Genomic DNA, 18,439 nt, shown 5'->3' with positions numbered 1-18,439 from the left:
TTTGCGTGCCCGAGAAAATAAGTTTATTTCTAAATGTTGTATGCTATTTCTTTACAGCCTCTTGACTAAACTTTATTAAAGGTATGTTTAATACGCGTCGACTTTACATTTAAGTTAGGTAGCAGAAAGATCTGCCATCACACCACAAAACCATGATTGATGGCTACAGAGCTTCGTGTTTTAAAAATAAAACACATTCTGTCAATTTGTTTGCTAAATGCCCGATTGCTAAAGGCGTTAGCGATAGCTCTGTATTGATACAGATTTATTGTTTTAAATTTTACTAACTTTCATTTTATACCTTGAAGAGAACGATTTATTAGCACACTATGGCGTTATAAAACGTTAACTGCTTTAAAATATAACCCCCGACTGCTGCCTTCCCTTTACGGCAGGGGTGGGCAACCTTTTTAACACAAGGGCCAGTTAGGAAATGTAATGCTTACAGGAGGGCCGCACATCAAATAAACACTTAGTCATATTTACAGCTTTTACTAGAAAAACTAATGAGCTACTAGGCTGCAAACTCTTTATCATGACACAAGTAAAACATGAATAAAGATTGTTTTGTAATAGATGGTTCCCATTAGAGTTCAATGCATTAGTGTAGCTGTGCAGCCTATGGGTTGTAACTTGCATCGCACTTCAAACAGGAAACTGATAGAGCAAAAGTTCCAACATGGTGCACGCTCATAGCCTTATTTAGGTAAAAATAGCTGAAAGAAACAAGCGTGTTAGACCAGTGATCAACAACCGCCGGTCGGGGGACCGGTGCCGTTCCGCGAGGAATTTGTTACCGGTCCGTAGAAGGGTTGCGAGAATAAAATTTTGATTTAAACCCAAACCGTACGCAAAAAGCCACAACAAAGTAAAAAACAATTAAATGTATTTTTATTTTTTCAATTAAATATATTTTTTTACCCTCCCATTTAAATATAGCTCCTTGGTTGATTGGTATGATAAAAAAATATCACAATTAGTATCAAGCACTCGTGAGGGTCAAAACAAACCGGTATGTGTGTGTGGCCATGTGAGTTACATAGCACGTTCACAACATCAAAAAATACATTTCTTAGTGTAAAATTTAACTTCTAGTAAGTACAATATCGAAAAAAGGCCATAGATAATGTTTTTGGTGTTCAAGCGTGATCAATCACCCTGAAGTTCAATAGAATCTAATCATGGAAACAATGTTTATAAACAATGTCCCACAATCAAGTGATTTATTATTTTGATGTTCAGGCAGAAAAGTTTTCAAAAACACGTGGGCATTTCAATTAAATCTTTAAAAAAAGTTGTAGACATTTCCTTCACTGAATATTTGTTGTTTTTTAATGGCGGTCCGCGACAAAATTTTAGATTTAAACCGGTCCGCAGTGCCTAGTGTAGGTAGATTGGCAAAGTAGCCTACCACAAACAAACTTTTTTAAGGCAAATTGTAGACTTCCAAAATACATAACAAAAAACAAGAAATATTAGAATGCAATAAAAACAAACATACCTTAACAACGTAAATACACCAATATAACTGTTGCTTTATACCACGTACGTTTTTCGTTGTAGTCCTAAATGTGTTTTGCTGGTGGCTGCCTGCACAGCAGTTATTTTCATTATTGTGTTAGATAAATCATGTCAATCGGAGGCGGCTAGTATTGAATATGCCCAGAGGACAAAAAGGACAAAATTCATGACTAGCCTACAAAATGCCTTTATGGTACAAGGTCGAAAATCAGGTAACATTATTTTTATTAATTTAAAAAGCAGAAAAGGGACAATCTAACACCTTATCGTCACAATCGCCATATGGACGAAAAATGTTTAAAGCATGCTTCGGAATGGTTCTTGTAGAATAGCAACGTCCAGTCGTCCAAGGTATTTTCGCAACTTTTTTCAACTATAAATATCTGATAACTCAAGTCGTCCAAGGTACTTACACGTTACATCCGTATTTGAACACCTCTAATTGGTCTATTTTGCCCTCCTGTGTTTGTTCGCCAATGGTAGGCCTACTGTGTGAAATATAATTTATTTTTTCATGACAACAAAATCACAAATAGGTAAATAATAGTACGATTAAATGACGCTCTGGGATGTTTGAATCTATGCACGCACTTTTGTCAACTGGCAGTGCCTTTAACGATTTTTTTGCTCAGTAGCGACAGCGGGTGTGTGAATGAATTAGGTTTAGTGAAGTGTTTCTCAACCTTTTTTCGCGGCGACCCAAATAATAAGTGTAAGTATGACGGCGACTAAGGTTTGGCGACCCAATAGTTTTTTCTTGTTACTACCGAACTAAAAAATAGCTTCATGTTTTAATAACTATACATTATTTTGTATTGCTTCCTTAATTTTCTTAATTGAGAAATCTTGCTCAGAAACAATCTCAATTAGTATAAACACGTGAATTACTGCAGTCAGCGACCCAACCAAATCAAACAGCGACTCAATTTTAAGTCGCGACCCATAGGTTGAGAAGCACTGTTTTAAAGTTTGTGGCCGCCGCCATAGGTCTCAATACTTCTGATCTCGCTGCTTATCAATGGAATTATTAGGCAGTTTTTCTTACATTTAATTTTTTTTTTCTATTTGGTCTTTAATTATCCAGTCTCATAATTATAAATAAAGTTGTAAAAAATGACAAACAAATTAAAATGACATTCTAATAATTACACAAGGCACAGTTAATTTAAATTACTTATAGGCTAACTTACTAACGTTTAACTAGCGAATACTAAAAAACATAAAATGTGACACGGAGCGTCACAAAACATACTGTTTAAACATCGTACGAGCTTTTTACTAGGTTTTCGTGCAGCCTTTTAGCTGTGGAGTAATTAGTCCTCATATTACTAGGCCTATATGTTTATGGATAAATGGAATTATATCGAGCAATGAGTATGTGTTTTCTGTGTGCTTAATAAAATGAAAACTTTTTCGCGCCTCCGCGATTAACTGTCAATTTAATTGCATATTTGAGCTTGAGCTTCCTCGATAAATCATGTTTTCTTATAATTGATTTTTTTATTACGACGTGGCTTTGTGACGTCATCTGTAAATTTCATGGTCTACCACAGGGGTCGGCAAACGAAAATTTTGTCGCGGACCGCCCTTAAAAAACGACAAATGTTCAGTGAAGGAAATTTATTACATCTTTTTTCAAAGATCTATTAAAACGCATACCTTTATTTGAAAACTTTTCTGCCTGAACATCAAAATATAAATCATTTTATTGTGGGACAAAAACATGCATTTAATTGAAAAAGTAAAAATACTTTTAATTGTTTTTTTTCACATTTTTGTGGCTTTTAATATACGGTTTAGGTTTAAATCAAAATTTTATACTGGCAACCCTGCTACGGGCCGGTAACAAACTACTCGCGGACCTCTTCCCCAAACGAAAATCCGTGGTCCGATCCCAGATGTGCAGTGCAACAGTGAAACCTTCCTAAAAAATCTAGTTGCTAAGAAGCATTTTTAATTGATTTCACTAATAGATAATTTGTTATGATACGTATTAAAAATCTGAGTGAGCGCAAGACACGCAAAACATTACAAAAAAATTATTAGAATAAAAGGTTAAGTTTGATTGGTGTTTGATTTACCGTTGCGTAGAATTTTTTTTTTGCATATTAAGACGAAATTTCCTGTTAAGCAATGTTTGGAAAACAACTTTTATCGATCATTTACTATAAACTTGATTTAGATCGGCACAGATCCGGTACTATCGGACACGGTAGATTGGTCGTACAAAAACAAAACGATTTACTTTATTGTGTATTAACAAACAAGTTTATCCATTTACTTTGAACCTGTGGTTTTCAATCTACTCTAATCATAAACTACCTCGTTGATTTTTATTGTTTGAAGTAGGGACCGTCTACTCTAGAATTCAAAATAAAACATTTTGGTCCAAAATTCAGTTCGGGCGTAGCAATAACAGTATTTTTGCGTTAATTTCCCTGAACTACGCACAAGACGTGCTCCATTAATTACCACTTACACGACTGCACGTGTACAAACAGGAGGCTTTGTATGTCTAGTCTTTTCTTTACGATATGCAGTCGAAGTAAATAACAAGGAGCACACAAAGCGTACCGGTATTGTGATGTAGTAATAGGAAGCCTAACTTACGCTTTAGTCAAACTTATTTCTCACTAGCGAAGACCGGCAATGCATAGATTTCTGCTCATAACTTGCATCAATGTGCCATATGCACGCAAATTTCACCCACAACTGAAAAGAGCTTTATTGAGTCTAATTCCACATTCTCCTCTTGAAACTTCAAAGTAGGGGACCGTTGGGGGAATTCACAAAATACGACAAATGTGGACAATAAAAAAGTAGAAAATGGTAGTGGTGATCTAGCGGCTTGTAGTTGTTCAAACCAGGTTATTCAGTTTGAACAGTCTGGACGGTTGTGCTTCACGCCTGCCTGCGTTCATTTATCAAACTGAAAGCATACCCTGACGCTGGAAGCGCTTCGTCAATTGTCAAGATTCTTTTGTTTTTGTTTTGTGTTTAACCGATTTGTTGCAAAATTGAATTACCACAATCTGGAGTGTGTTATTTAAGTGATTTTAATCCCAAATTGAGAAGCATTTTAATCCCAAATTGAGAAGTATCATAGTACTGTCCAACCGTGGAGTTTTGTTCGCGCACGTTTACACAGGTGAATTTATTAAACGTACGGTATCGTAAGTAAACCTTTAACGTTTGTTTAATCGCAATAAATATTATTTCATTGTGGTTCGCACCTACAGTGCTATACTGAAGCAAAGTTTAAAGTGAACTTCGGTCAATTATGCAAGAAGATTAGTGCTGCTATCCGCAACCCAAAAAAATAACTATATTCTTGCCATCCAACCTGGGCTACCTTAGCGCACCGAGATTGATTTTGGGCAATCTCCGAAAGTTGTGACGATACCGGGTAGCATTGTTTTGACTCCTAGTTACTGCACTTTTTTATTAAGTTAGTTGATGTTTTTTTTTGCGGAATTGCGCATATCTCAAATGTATTTTCAATACAGCCATTTAATCGGGAGTATTCTAACAATCCAACTTCTAAAAAAAGATAAAAGCAATGTAGGCGATATTTTTTGCGTTACCGGTACATGCGAACATTTTACGTTTTGCATCCAATACTAGCACCTTGCCTTATAAAGTACTAAAAACAAAATATATTTTGTATATTAACCGCAACATTGCACGAATGATGGAACTGCTGAAATCAGAAATGAAAAGTCGGGCTATAATTCCTTGCATTTCTGGCCTCTGAACCGAAACGAATTTTAAGCGGTCATGAGCTTTCAACAACACTTATCAGGAAAACTAAAAAGTTTCCTACCCTCACCGTAATACTAGGTTAAACCACAGAAACATCAAGCAGCAGTTAATGAAATCCCCTGTAGGGACTGTTCCTGGCAACCCACATAGAAAACTAAACGTTACCTTCACCAGAAACGTGATGTCCGTCATGAGAAGGCATCCCGGGTTATATATGCCATGCGTTTGAAGTTGAAAATGAAACTGATTGGGCTATTTTGAAAATCTTACACCTGGAACCGCACTAGGACAAAATACATTTCATTGGATCCTTCCGTTTTAACCAAGGTAACAGCAGAAATAAAAAGGACTAGCGGTTTCAATCAAATTACTCAAACGATACGTTATAGCAGTTTTGCACCGGATGAACCTTTGCGCCACAAATTACATCGTGAATAGTGAATTCTAGCTTCAAATAGTCTTGGTATTTCCACTACTTAAATAAGTTGCCTAACGTATTTTCAATATAATTATTTACCCCGATGCGGCCAGCTGGTATATCTGCTGCTAACCTGGTGAACCATATAGAGCAGTCATTTTTGTGTACTTGAGAAGCCTATGGTAAACAAAGTGGTTTTGTTTTAGGCATAGCATTTTTGGTTGGCTTGGCTAAGGTTAATAAGCATTGCTTTAATTAACTGGACTTCCCAAGACTTTTTTTACTTTTTGATTTTACAAAAATCGACTTTTCTTAAACACAAACACGAACACAAAGATGTGAGGAAACCTTGTTGCTTTTCATTTTTCTGTACAAATTGATAATAAAAGCGCCAAACAACAGACGAAAAGAAGATCGTGCCATACCTTTGCATGAAAGGAGATACATTAAATATAAAATGAAGTATGCACGGACGTCAATCGCCGTCTTCGAATGCCGAGATGTCGAAATGCTTGAGCAAACAACGAAAAGCTGGGATATCGAAATGTAGGGACAACGACGAAAAGCTGGGATGTCGAAATGTAGGGTCAACGACGAAAAGCTGGGATGTCGAAATGTAGGGTCACAAAGACGAAAAGCTGGGATGTTGAAATGTAGGGCCAACGACGAAAAGCTGGGATGTCGAAGTGTTACCTCAAGGAGGTAAAGTGTTTATCTTGTTGCAAGTTTCGCCAGGAGAGAATCAGTGTTTTCGCTATGTACATTTTCGTCCTGTGGAGACATGGCAATTAGCAAGCGTCGGAAGAAAGAAATCATTGCATTAGATTTAGAAACACTATGCTCCTTTTAGACAAAATAGAAATACCTCCGACACGTTCAACGATGCTGATGTGTTTTGCCAAGGAACTCAATTTTCTCTGGTTTTACCCGATTTTTCGTCAGTTTCCAAAGACACAAATTAGGTCTCAAGTTAGAGAATACAGTTATACGAGAATTACAACGGGGAGTTAAACTTGTTTTGGGGTGAAGGTAATAACCAAGCAATAATACTTTTGTGTAATCAATAATACTTTTGGTTTTACGACAAAATGGATAGCTTTGTTAAGTAAATTGCTATTGTTAACATAAACACAGGGACGACCTTGCATCAAGCTACAAATATCAAAGACTTCTATTTGAAAACAGTGTTAAACTAAATAAATTACTAAAAGTATTTACAATTTAGTTGCAAAGAAGTTTTAAGAAAAAAAGGCGATTAGATTAGGCCGGCCCTGAAAATCAATATTAGTGAATGTATGGTATTGCAATAAACACATTTCGTATTTTTCTGAAATTGCTTGATATATTAAAGTATTGTACCAAATATACGGATAATTAGAAAGCAGGTCTGTTTTTTTATAGTGGTAGACAAGTTTCAACACAATACCACCAAATGTTTTCGTTATTTTACTTAAAATAGCACATATTTAAGCGTTTGCAAGTTATCCATTATATACTACATATCCGAATTGTGTAAATTAAGTAGGTCATTAAGCCCAGTCTGCTTCTTTGTCAAAGTCAACGTGGTTAACAAAACGAAACGTGCACCAAAATTTAAATACCTGTCAAAATGCTTGGTGTTCATAGAATTTCCATGCTGACACAACTCCGACAAAACTTAATTTAGACATCAAAAAATCGATACTGCTCCATTAACCATAAAAGTACTTTTATCGTCTCACAGAAATCCCCTTATTAAATTCAGAAATAAACATATAGGTATCAATTTGATTGTCAACTTCGGTCTATACCTCAATCAAAGGCAAAATCCGTTTACCGAAACAAAAGCAATTTTGAGAAGACGACGACTTGGGTTGCATACTATACCCTCTTTAAACATATAGAGATAGAATAATTTGGTTTAACATTATAGGCGCCCAGTTGTGATTCAACAATAACACCGCTTGCTCTTAGAAATACCTGTTGTTACTGTTGACGTCTTCCATACTAAGGGGTGGGGAAGAGAAGAACAACCGGACACACTTAAGCAGGGGGGCAACAGATTAGAACGGGGGTAGTTGTTTAGATTTATTTGCACTCCTAAACCAGTACCTACCTCATTGGGGGCAATAGGTCACCTAAGTTCGCTCTTCTTATTCTTCTGCTTGTTGTTCGATCACTTCTTCGACAGTTTCTTCTTCTATAACCTCGGTTATCTCCGTTTTTTCTGCAAATTATTTGGCCACCTTTTAACTATACTGTACTTAGTAGGTTTAGCTTCATTTTTGGTTTAGCTTCATTTTGACGATTTAGTCGTCATAACACAGGTAAAAATTAAGTATATTTTACAATGGCAATTAAGCACAACCAAATATATAGCCTATTTATTTATTATTTTAGAGTTTTTTTAACACCGTGTTTCTTTCTGTCTTAGTTTCCATTAGGTTAAAGACTGTCTATTATGCATATTTTAATACCTAATGCCTAAGACATATCTGGTAACTAATACAACTCGCAACCTTACACGGGTTGCAAGGTACGAAAAAATATTTAATACAAAACGATCGTACACATATTTTAAACATACAGAACCGTTATTTTTCTATTGTTTAATATTAAAATTAGCATTATGAATAAAGATTTTCATTACAATTAAACAGCCAACATACCTTTCGTATCTATGTCGTCCTTCGGTCCTGGATCAGCTTTTTCATTACTCTCTGAAGATTTTCTAGTCTTTTCTGTAAACAAAAATCCTAGTTTGTCAAACCAGGATTACTTAGCTCATATATTGCAAGAAAGACTGCTATTATAGATTTAACTTACCAGATTTTCGTTCGTTACTTTTATCTTCGCTTATCTTGCTTCTTTTGCGATCCCTACTTCTCGACCTGAAATTAAATCAACAAACCTTTTATCAGAAACAACGCACGAAAGATTAAGTAACTACCAGTGGCAATATTTTCAGTGATACATTGTATTTTTGCGTCCAAATACAAAATTCCAAACATAAATAAAAGTAAAACGTTGTTTCAACGTCGTTTCACTATCGATCAGGTCAGGTCAGTCCTCATGGCCGATAGTGACGGTATCAAGTTGTTTTATAACGGATCCGTCCGTTACTAGGTTGTTGTGATTCCGCTAAGCAACACAGTGCTGAGATCTATAAATTAGTCGAAGGTATCTAAGTATCCTAACGCGAGAGCGATATTTATTCTTAATCTAACGCCCTGAAAATAGACGTTTCCATATAACACATTCCGTTTGTTTTGCCCACAGCAACGAAGTAAACTTTTGTTGAAATATCGGTCGCCTGTACTTAGTTTGTCTAAATATATGATGTGCAAAATGATTAAGTATCGGACGTCTAAACGACTAGGGATGTACGCTGCTTCTTATTTTAATGCGATATCAGACATTTAAGGCAAAAAGTAATTGAAATGTGAAAAACGTAGTTTTCCGGGTTTTTAAGCAAAACTTGCTTATCTTTTTTGTTAGGAATATATTTCCTAATGCAGTGCTTGTCAACCTATTTCGGAACATTACACACTTTTTACGTTTATAGCGGAACTTGTACACCCCAGTTCACGCAATGCACTGAACTTATAGAAGCATACACCCTGCTATACTGCACAATGAATATTAACCGTTATGTGTTAGTACGTCAAAATAACGATTATCGAGACATCAGAGACATCAAGGTGGTATACCATTCAACAATTCTGCTACACCCTTAGGTGTACCAATCATACACCCGGTTCAAAACCACTGTTCTAAACTACGTCTAACCTTTCTTTGCTGCGCTTGTGCTTCGAATCCTTCCGGTCGCTGCGGTCACGGTCCGACGATCTCCGGCTGCTCCTGCTTTCGCGTTCGCGGGACTGCTTTCGATCACGTGACGACTTGTGATCCGAACGGCGATCACGGCCACGATCACGGTCGCGTGATGTTTTTCTGTCACGATCGCGTGATGTTTTTCTATCCCGGTCGCTCCTGTGACGATTGCTTTCTTTCTCGCGAGAGCGCTTTCTTTCCCTTTCGTGCGAGCGGCGGTGATCTTTTGAACGTCGGTCGCGATCCTTGTCCCTGCAGTTAACATTGCAAGAATAGAAGGACAAAGAAGTAGGAAGCAGTGGCACAGCCTTGAGCGAAGCGTGCATTACTGCTTCTTAAACATTTTTGTAGCGGCCGTAAAGCTAGGCTAGCGTTTCAACTTATAGCAAAGATAAGGCGAAACGTTTTTTTACTGTATTTTGTAAACATACAGTTAATTAAAAGAATACAGGGCAATAACATTGAAGTAAACGTGGACTTCGTATTTTATTAAGTAAGACTTCGTAATGATTTTACATTTTTTTTTGGAAAAATTGAACAATCATGTACAGTCGACTATCCAAACGAACCAAAGCGATCCGGGTTTAGGGTTGAAAAAGCACTGTATAAGCACATTCGACAAGGCTGGTATTTAACTTAAGTTGCTATAGTTTTTACCATCAGAATGAGTTAACAATCACGCATCAAATGACTGCCTCCACACGACATATCTAAGGCTGGAGCATAAGGCACAAATCAAGGACAGTATGTAGGCCAGGTTAAGTTTTCGATTGTACTGCAAAGCCAAAATACAAAATACCTGTTTCCATTGCGTGATGTTTCGTCGCGGTGTGATCGATCACGCGATCGTGATCGCTTGGGTGGTCCCGCTTCTGCAGTTCTGGAAATAAGACTAAACAAAACTATGTTATCGCAGCCATTTCACTTAACTTCAAACCCCAGCGCGCCCCAACGATGTGACCAACAATATTTAAAGCGCAACTTTTTACAGAACCTTGGTATTAAAACCTACGACATTAAAACACATCTGCAATAAATTGTTCAAGGAGATAAGTGTTTCTTGGTCGCCTTAAATGTTTCTTTTGTCGCTTAAAAACGAATGCAAAGGATCAACAAAAAAATATAAAACGAGACATTGCCTGTTTAGATGGGACATTGGATAAGTGGTAAATCACCTTAGGCTTTTATATATTTCTGAAATAACATCTAGCACCGTAGGCCCGTAGGGATACGGTATTGGACGATTTTAAATACATAATGAGCCCATGATATATTTACTGGAAGTTTTTTGAAAGGCTTTATTAGAGTCGTGTCAATGCTACCAGGTTACTCGCATAAAATTCTAGAGCGACTTAGATCCCGATATTATTAAAAAAAATAATAATGATATTATTAGTTCATCAATTGAGGTGGTATTGTTCTTCTTACCTGTGTTTTCGTTCTTCCCTTTGTTTTTCAGAAACCTTTGTTAATTTTTCCTGCAATTAAACATTGGCTCAATTAAATATACAGAATGTTAACAAAATTTGCTTACAACATAAAAACACATTACGTTAACGATGGAGCCAAAACGATAAAAAAATAATATTCAGTTCTCCCAACCAAGGCATTACTTTTGGCTAAGTTCAAGATGCAAATTATAGATAGAAAATATAACATTTTAACTTCTTATATCTAACTAGCATTTTTATACCTTGAGGTCGGCAATAGCAGACTTGATCTTTGCGTAGCCCATGTGTTGTTTTCCCATCAAATGATCATCTACTCGTGACTGGGCGTCGCCTACAATAAGAAACGCCCCACACACTTCACAAACTTCCATCTGTTTCTCTTGCACAGCAAAGGCATCAATCATTTGCTGAAAAACATTTAGAACAAAAAAAATATTATTTAACTTAAAAGCAGAGTTATTTACGCCAAAGGATGGGTGAGAATAAAATGGTGAATAGGCCTAAAATCCAATACCATTTATCACTGCAGCTAAACAAGTTCAACTGTAATTTTCCAATAACAAAAATATCTAAAACCTAGTACCATTTTGTTTTGAATGTGAAAGCACTTTTGTTTTAAGTAATCATAAATTTACTCTTTAGAAGGAATATGGCTGGATTTCTTCATCTTATTTAAAACTTGATTTAGTTAAAAAGTATTCTACATTTTATCTGATATATTTCTTTTAATAGTGATACTTATAAGCAGGGCTGGGGAGCCGGAGCTGGAGCCCGGAGCTAAGCATTTTCTCTGGAGCCAGAGCCGGAGCCGGAGCCATTTTTATTATTTTTGTGGAGCTGGAGCCGGAGCCCTTTTTATTATTTTTTTGGAGCTGGAGCCATTTTTCAATTTGTGGTGCTAAAGCTAAGAAATTATATTTTGTTCCATCTCCAACGTTAGTTAGCCAAAAGCAATTTTTAAAACTTGCCATTGAATAAGTGACTGGTGGCACCGGAGCTGGAGCCGGAGTCATTGGGTGTGTGTTTGATGGCTCCGGAGCTGGAGCCGGAGCCAAAGGATATGAGTTTTTCTACTCCGGAGCTGGAGCCGGAGCCAAAGGATTGAGTTTTACGACTCCGGAGCTGGAGCCGGAGCCATTTAATAATTGCCTGATGGCTCTGGAGCTGGAGCCGGAGCTAATGCTATTTTACGGTGGCTCCCCAGCCCTGCTTATAAGGGTACAAGTAAAAAAAGATTTAAAATGTTTATTAATGTGGTACAGTCTAGCATTATAAGTGAAGAGAAAATAATCTTGTGATTGATGGCAGATATGGCTGACAGCGCTTTTATCTTATTAGGTAAACATGCAAAACAAGCACCAAGTGGTTTACAGAAACTCTCACCCCTCCTCGTTGTGCCTGAAGTTGCTCTCTTTCCTCCTTCAGCTGGTCACAGAGTTTCATGAGTGATTGGGCTTGTTCTACCTCTCCCTCGCTTCCCAGCTTCTCAATGTTCTCCAGCATTTCATCGATACGCTGGTTTAAAACTGTCATCTTCTCGTCATCAGCACTGTTGTTTGACATCATGTTTTGTTGCTGCTGTGTAATAAAAATCACATAAGTTATCACCACCAATTATGTCTAAAATACTAAATCTCAGCTACCAGTCAACAGTAGTCTGTTGTTTCAACTTTATGCCATGCTAAGTTCTTTTAACATCAAACAGGGGGATTCTATTGGAGGGTTACTTTCGTTCACGCTCTATTTTCATCACTCTGGCTTGTAACGTATTATTCAAAATAAAAATCTGCAACTCCCAATCCCTGGCCAAATATTATAGTATGGTCAATTGATCATCATACCAAATTCTTGGTCATCATACTTCTCAAAGTTTGTTTATATGCTGTATGAGATCGCAGGCAGCCTGCAGCCAAAATCGAACTCTCACCGACAGTGTGTAACACTTCGGCAGATCTGCTTGGTTTAATTGACATAATGATATTGATATGCATAATGATTTTTCACTGCTTTTTACATCAGTATACCTTTTAAGAACAAGGTGCATGAGTTTGTCACAACAACTTTAAGGGTTCACCAAACCAAAAAAGGTTGAAGAGCACTGGTTGGTATATATTTAAGCATTTTTTTAAACTATAGTTACCAGCATTTTAAAAAAGCGAAATACTGGTTAGAAGCAAGCTGTTTGAGTATTTTTTTTCATAAATTAAGAAAAAATTTTTGTCACTTATAACAAAAAATAAATTTATTGCAGTTCATATGGTAAAATCCTCAAATCGCATGTTTACACACTAGTTCGCTCGAAACCTGTAGGTTTCCTAAAAACATGTTCCATAACATTATGTTATAATATCAAATCTAAAACTTAAATTCCGTTGCCAACAAATTTCTGCACACCCAATAATACTAAAAAAACACAAAACTCAATGAAACAAAAAATAATAGTACGGCACAAATTCCATTTTTGAAATCCTTTAGTACATTGGTGTTGGATATACAAGATACCTTGGATTGGCTTTTTTCCTCATTTAGTTGCAATCTTTGATGATTGCGGCGTATTCTCCGTTCAACGTCATTCCAGCAGTTTTGTAAAAAGCGCAGAAAATCCTCCTCGTAACCCATTTTCATGCATCTGCTACTGGCCTCATAATTCTGTAATTTACACATACCTAAATTTTGCAATGCTTGCTCTTAAAAAGGGTACATCGAGTTCTGACACCAGCATTCAATAAATTATTTTTTTGTTCCATATTACTATATCATATATCTACTACTTAACTAATATATAATAAAAGATGGGACTTTTTTATTTTTAAGTTACATCATTCCCTAAATTTTACTACTTAATTTTTTAGTATATTGTTACTCTTCTATGCATCATGACTGCTTACTTTCCAAAAAAGCAAGATGTCTAATATTTGTAAATTAGCAGTTAGCACAAACCTTTTTTGTTCTTTCGTCATGTGTCTTGTTGCACACTCCAAGGTCAGACCTGGTGTTTGTGAAAAGCTCAGCTGGACAAAATCCGCAAAGAAAATGTTTGCAAACCTTGAAAATAAAATAGAAAACAGGTAACAGAAAGTGATTTCTAGCTCTTAATGTTGTTTACAAAAACAAAAAAAATGGTTACTTTACAAGTAATTGCTTGCTAAATAATTCTGGAAAAAACAAAATTGGTTGTTTGGATTCAACCTTCCAATGGATTAAATTGTTTTAAATCAAACCTGCACTTATGGAATTAAACTATTCTCTTAGCACCACACAGACAAAATAGCTAGCCTGGGAAGTATACCAGATCTTGCAATTGCATTTCAGTCTGACCATGTGCCCAATAGTCAAATATGGGTACAGGCTAATAACATTTATTTTAACGAAACGCGTTGTCAAAATTGAAATTGCAAGGAAGGCATAAATTTGTAAGAATAAATCAAATATTAATACTTGACCCACCCACACACCAGGTTGGAAAGTTTGGCCTGCGCGGGGGATAAATTCACTTTCATCCGCGCATTTTATAGAAAATGTGTTCAGCCGCGCAAATCTGACTCGAGCAAACGCGCAAAACTTCAGCCGCGCAAACTTCAGCCGCGCAAACTTCTGTATGAAACTAAATTACCTAAAAATGAGTAATACTGCTAAAATATGAATACTTGCTTTAACAAACTTTACTATTTACGAGAAGTATATTAACATAATAGAAACGTCAGTATGGCTTCTGTAAAACTGACGTCACATTTATTCACTCATCACTCGTGTATGACCAATTGACCATGGTATGACCGAAAATGTGTCACCTTAAATCAGGCCTGCAACTAAAATGGTACAAGGGCTACAACAAGCACAAAAAAAATTGGCGGGCCGCATACTGAAGTTGCATAACATTTTTTAACGCTAGTCTATAAGACGTACATAATATAATGCATCATATAGAATCCCCTGCAAAACGCTAAAAACGCACAGTTTTGCGTTTTGGTCACGCATCAGTGGACAACGGTCACGTGTATAGTGACGTCAAATTAGGCAATATCGAGTAATATTGCACATTAAATGCTACACTATCCAACTTTTTAAATATTTACCTGCGCACTGCGCCCACACACCAACCAAAAATTGCTCAGTGCTTCAAGTATTCCATGAATGCTGTAAACCTGTAAGTTTATTATAATGTCGCAACTTACGACTTTGGGTAGTCTGGTGGTTTATTTCCCGCCGCGCAAGTTCAAGTTGAAATTTTATTTTCAGCCGCGCATTTTTTCAGCTGCAAAACGTCTCCCCTGTGCAATATTCAAAATTTCCAATCTGGCCCACACCCAAACACTAACGCGCACCATAACCCTGAAGTCACTATTTCACTTTTAAATTTAGAATACAATGTATTGGATTGATCATTTTGACAGTCGTAACTTTACTGAAAAATAACTTACGTCTTCATCACTCCAATGTAATTCATTGATTTTTTCATCTGGGGCAGCATTGCGATTTTTTCCCATCAACTCATCAAGCATGGCAGACAAAGCCGTCATTTTGATGTCTGCAACAAAAATAATCCCAGGTAATTTAGAAAGTTTTTTTATACCAGTTAATGTTATCCAAAAATGTACGGTCTCCATCTTGCAATTAACAGCAAAACAACTTGCTTTGTTACTGTGAAAAAGTGGTAGGATAAGAGTTAACGTCAAATATTTAAATATATATGTTCAGAAGAAACTTTTATTGCGAAAACCTATTGCATAATTATCCTTATTGCTTTCCATTAATAATTTTTAACAAAACATACGCTGTAAGAGAGTTTTGTTTTTGAAAATTAGTAGATCAATGTACAATGTGTAAAGGTGTATATGGCAAAATTATTTTTTGTCAATGTGTGGCTTTACCTCCTCACCCAGGCTTTACTTTTTTGTGATAACTTTCTGGGCGCTGGTCTAGAATCCTACCACAACGTTGAAATGATTATTAAGCAATGCATAATATGTGGGTTAGGGTGTCGGTTAGTGTTTGGGTGTGGGTAGGTCAAGTAATATTGTTTAACACTATTACTGGACTCACCCAAACCCAAACGCTAACCGGCACCCTAACCAAAATAATGTTCGTTGTGGTAGGATTCTAGACGAGCGCCACTTTCTGTGCTGTGTGTATAGCTTTAGGTCCAGGCCAGGCATATTATGATCTTTTAGAAATTAATTACCAATTCCAAAATTATTATGATATATGGTTCGGCGCTGGCCTAGAATCCTAGCACAACGAAACACCTTTTGGGTTAGGGTTAGCGTTTGGGTAAAGGTGGGTCAAGTATTATTATTAAATAAAGAATATAATAATACTTGACCCACTCACACCCAAACGCTAACCCGCAACCTAACTCAAATTTTGTGCGTTGATTTTAGAACTGTGGTAGGATTCTAGACCAGCGCCTATTGTTCTTCAAAGGGACTTTCGTATTATACATAATTAAATATTATGTCAAGATAAAAGGTGTTACGGGTAATCATCTTGGTATCACATAATTCCCTCACCTTTAAGTTGGTCGACTTCCTTCTACACGAAGAAAACTTGCTTTTAGTTGACGCTTGCAAAACTGAATTTTTACCGAAACCACGTGACCCATATTTAAGCGTCACACATAACTAACACTACGATGTATTTGCTCTGGCTGGGGCTGAAATGAATAGGCAAGAAAACGGCTTTGTAGCCTACGTGTTTAGTGCAACATGTACAAATATTTTTTGCTAATTTTATCCCACTACGCTGAAGATTTCTGACGAAGCGACATTACCACAAATCTTTTTTTTAAGTGCTTTATTCATTTGGCAAGAAATTGGATATTCTTATTCCAATCACTCACTCTTATTCTGTTCGTGGGAACTGTCACTTTTTGCTACATACGATAAGTTATGAAATCTATTTTACAACAACGGGATTGGAGTACAAAAATCCATTTTACACGGCGTTTATTTTTTAAGTTTGGCACAGAAAAAAAAAATTGACTGAAAAAAAAAAAAAAAAAAAAAAAAAAATAATAACTAGACAGGGTGTGCGGTTTTTGTATATTTTGCTAGGGGGTTATAGCGCGGTTCTACTATATTATACCAGGGGGGGTATAGCGCAGTTCCACTATACTTTACCAGGGTGTTATTCCTTGGTTATTCTATATTCTTTCAACGGGTCTTATTTGTCAGTGTCCATATACTCCCAATGTTGTGCTTCCAGTTTCGGTGCTTTAGCAGGCAAAAGCGGATGTGGCCCGAAGTTGCGTGTTATAGGTTGGACATGGTGTACTTTTACAAGATTGATTGCCAGTGGTCTTAATATAAATTTGGCTGCGAAGCAAACCTATAACTCGTCTTTATAATTGAAAAATATTTGACAATTTTTTCTTGCACCCCTATACGCCTCTAATTGGGGACAAAAATCAATAGTGTGATGTGTTCGATTTAGTTCTTTACAGCTATCTACTCTAATCTAGCGGCATAAAACCTTCAATACAAAATTTGTTCATATCGCTTGCTTTATTCTGGCCGCGAAGCGGCTGGCTCCCTGCTGTGCTTTTTTTGTCCAGCGCGTGCAACATTCATTGTGCGAAGTGGCTTGTCTCAGGGAAACTAAGCGCGTGCGACTTGCCTTTTAAAAAGAGGCTTCTCTTAGTAAATTAACTTATTGCTTTTACAAAACAACATATTTTACCGCCGCAGATTGAAATGAAAAATTGTGGAGGCAGTGTACACCACTCTGTTTCCAGTTTTTATTCTATGAATGAAATCACTTTAATTTCTATATTTTTGTTTAGTTGTTTTCCCCCATAGGTTAATTATTTTAAATTGAAGTTCAAAATTGGCCTGAGGAGCAATCTATAATTTGTCTTTATAATTGAAAACTATTTAACAATGTTTTCTTTAGTTTTATAGACACCTCTAAACACAAAAACGGCCGAATGTTAATTTTACCCCCCTAAATTACTCCCCTTTTTTTCAAGAGGTAAAATGTTTATTTTAACATCAGCTTTAAATGGTTCTCTAACATTTGTGAAATTTTCAGATGTTTATGTCATTTCCTTCTAGTGTAAATATATCATTAAAATTTCCTAAAGTGTTGTGCATTTTGACCCCCCGGATGAAAAGTTCAGGGGTAAGGTTTAAAATTTTGTTACTTAGCATTGTATATGTCATGTATCCATCATCCATAAATATATCAGATTTTTTTTACATTTTTTTATCTCTGAAAAGTGCTTAAAACCAAAATTAACAAAAAATGACAGTTTTGCCCCCCTAAAAACCACCCCTTAGAACCTAGGCAATTTTTTTTTATATTAGAAACAACTTTGGGAGGGTATTTAACAGTTGTGAAAATTTCATGTTCCAACTATGTTTTTTTCCTTGTCAAAAGTGAGCCATAAAAATTGACTGAAAAAAAAAAAAAAAAAAAAAAAAAATAATAATAATTCGGACAAAAACAACATGTGTCCAAAAAAAAATTTTTTTTT

At 36.2% G+C, this 18,439-nt stretch overlaps 1 protein-coding gene across 4 annotated transcripts; it reads right to left on the bottom strand.

The window, feature by feature from the left end:
- Positions 1 to 6,038: 6,038 nt before the first annotated feature.
- On the bottom strand, positions 6,039 to 16,558 carry LOC146164483 (luc7-like protein 3). Of its 4 annotated transcripts, XR_014494496.1 has the most exons (14): positions 16,476 to 16,558; positions 15,387 to 15,493; positions 13,906 to 14,010; positions 13,468 to 13,614; positions 12,349 to 12,543; positions 11,208 to 11,372; positions 10,943 to 10,992; positions 10,314 to 10,406; positions 9,470 to 9,766; positions 8,507 to 8,571; positions 8,350 to 8,421; positions 7,797 to 7,907; positions 7,661 to 7,722; positions 6,039 to 6,472 (listed from the first exon to the last, which is right to left on the bottom strand). XR_014494496.1 is itself a non-coding variant. In XM_083381033.1 (13 exons), the coding sequence occupies exons 2-12, from the start codon at positions 15,483 to 15,485 to the stop codon at positions 7,834 to 7,836; spliced, it is 1,362 nt and encodes a 453-aa protein (XP_083237159.1). In that variant the 5' UTR covers positions 15,486 to 15,493; positions 16,476 to 16,558; the 3' UTR covers positions 6,039 to 6,472; positions 7,797 to 7,833. The 4 variants fall into 4 exon arrangements, 3 of the variants coding, with proteins under 3 accessions (XP_083237159.1, XP_083237162.1, XP_083237161.1); XM_083381033.1 differs by lacking the exon at positions 7,661 to 7,722; XM_083381036.1 differs by lacking the exon at positions 7,661 to 7,722 and having other exon boundaries at positions 10,314 to 10,394.
- Between the last annotated feature and the right edge of the window lie 1,881 nt (positions 16,559 to 18,439).

This window comes from Ascidiella aspersa, chromosome 2 (assembly GCF_963924565.1).
Source record: "Ascidiella aspersa chromosome 2, kaAscAspe10.2, whole genome shotgun sequence".
Taxonomy (NCBI): Eukaryota; Metazoa; Chordata; class Ascidiacea; order Phlebobranchia; family Ascidiidae; genus Ascidiella; species Ascidiella aspersa.
The sequence above is the reverse complement of the archived record's forward strand: the minus strand, read 5'-3'. Positions and strand labels throughout refer to the sequence as shown.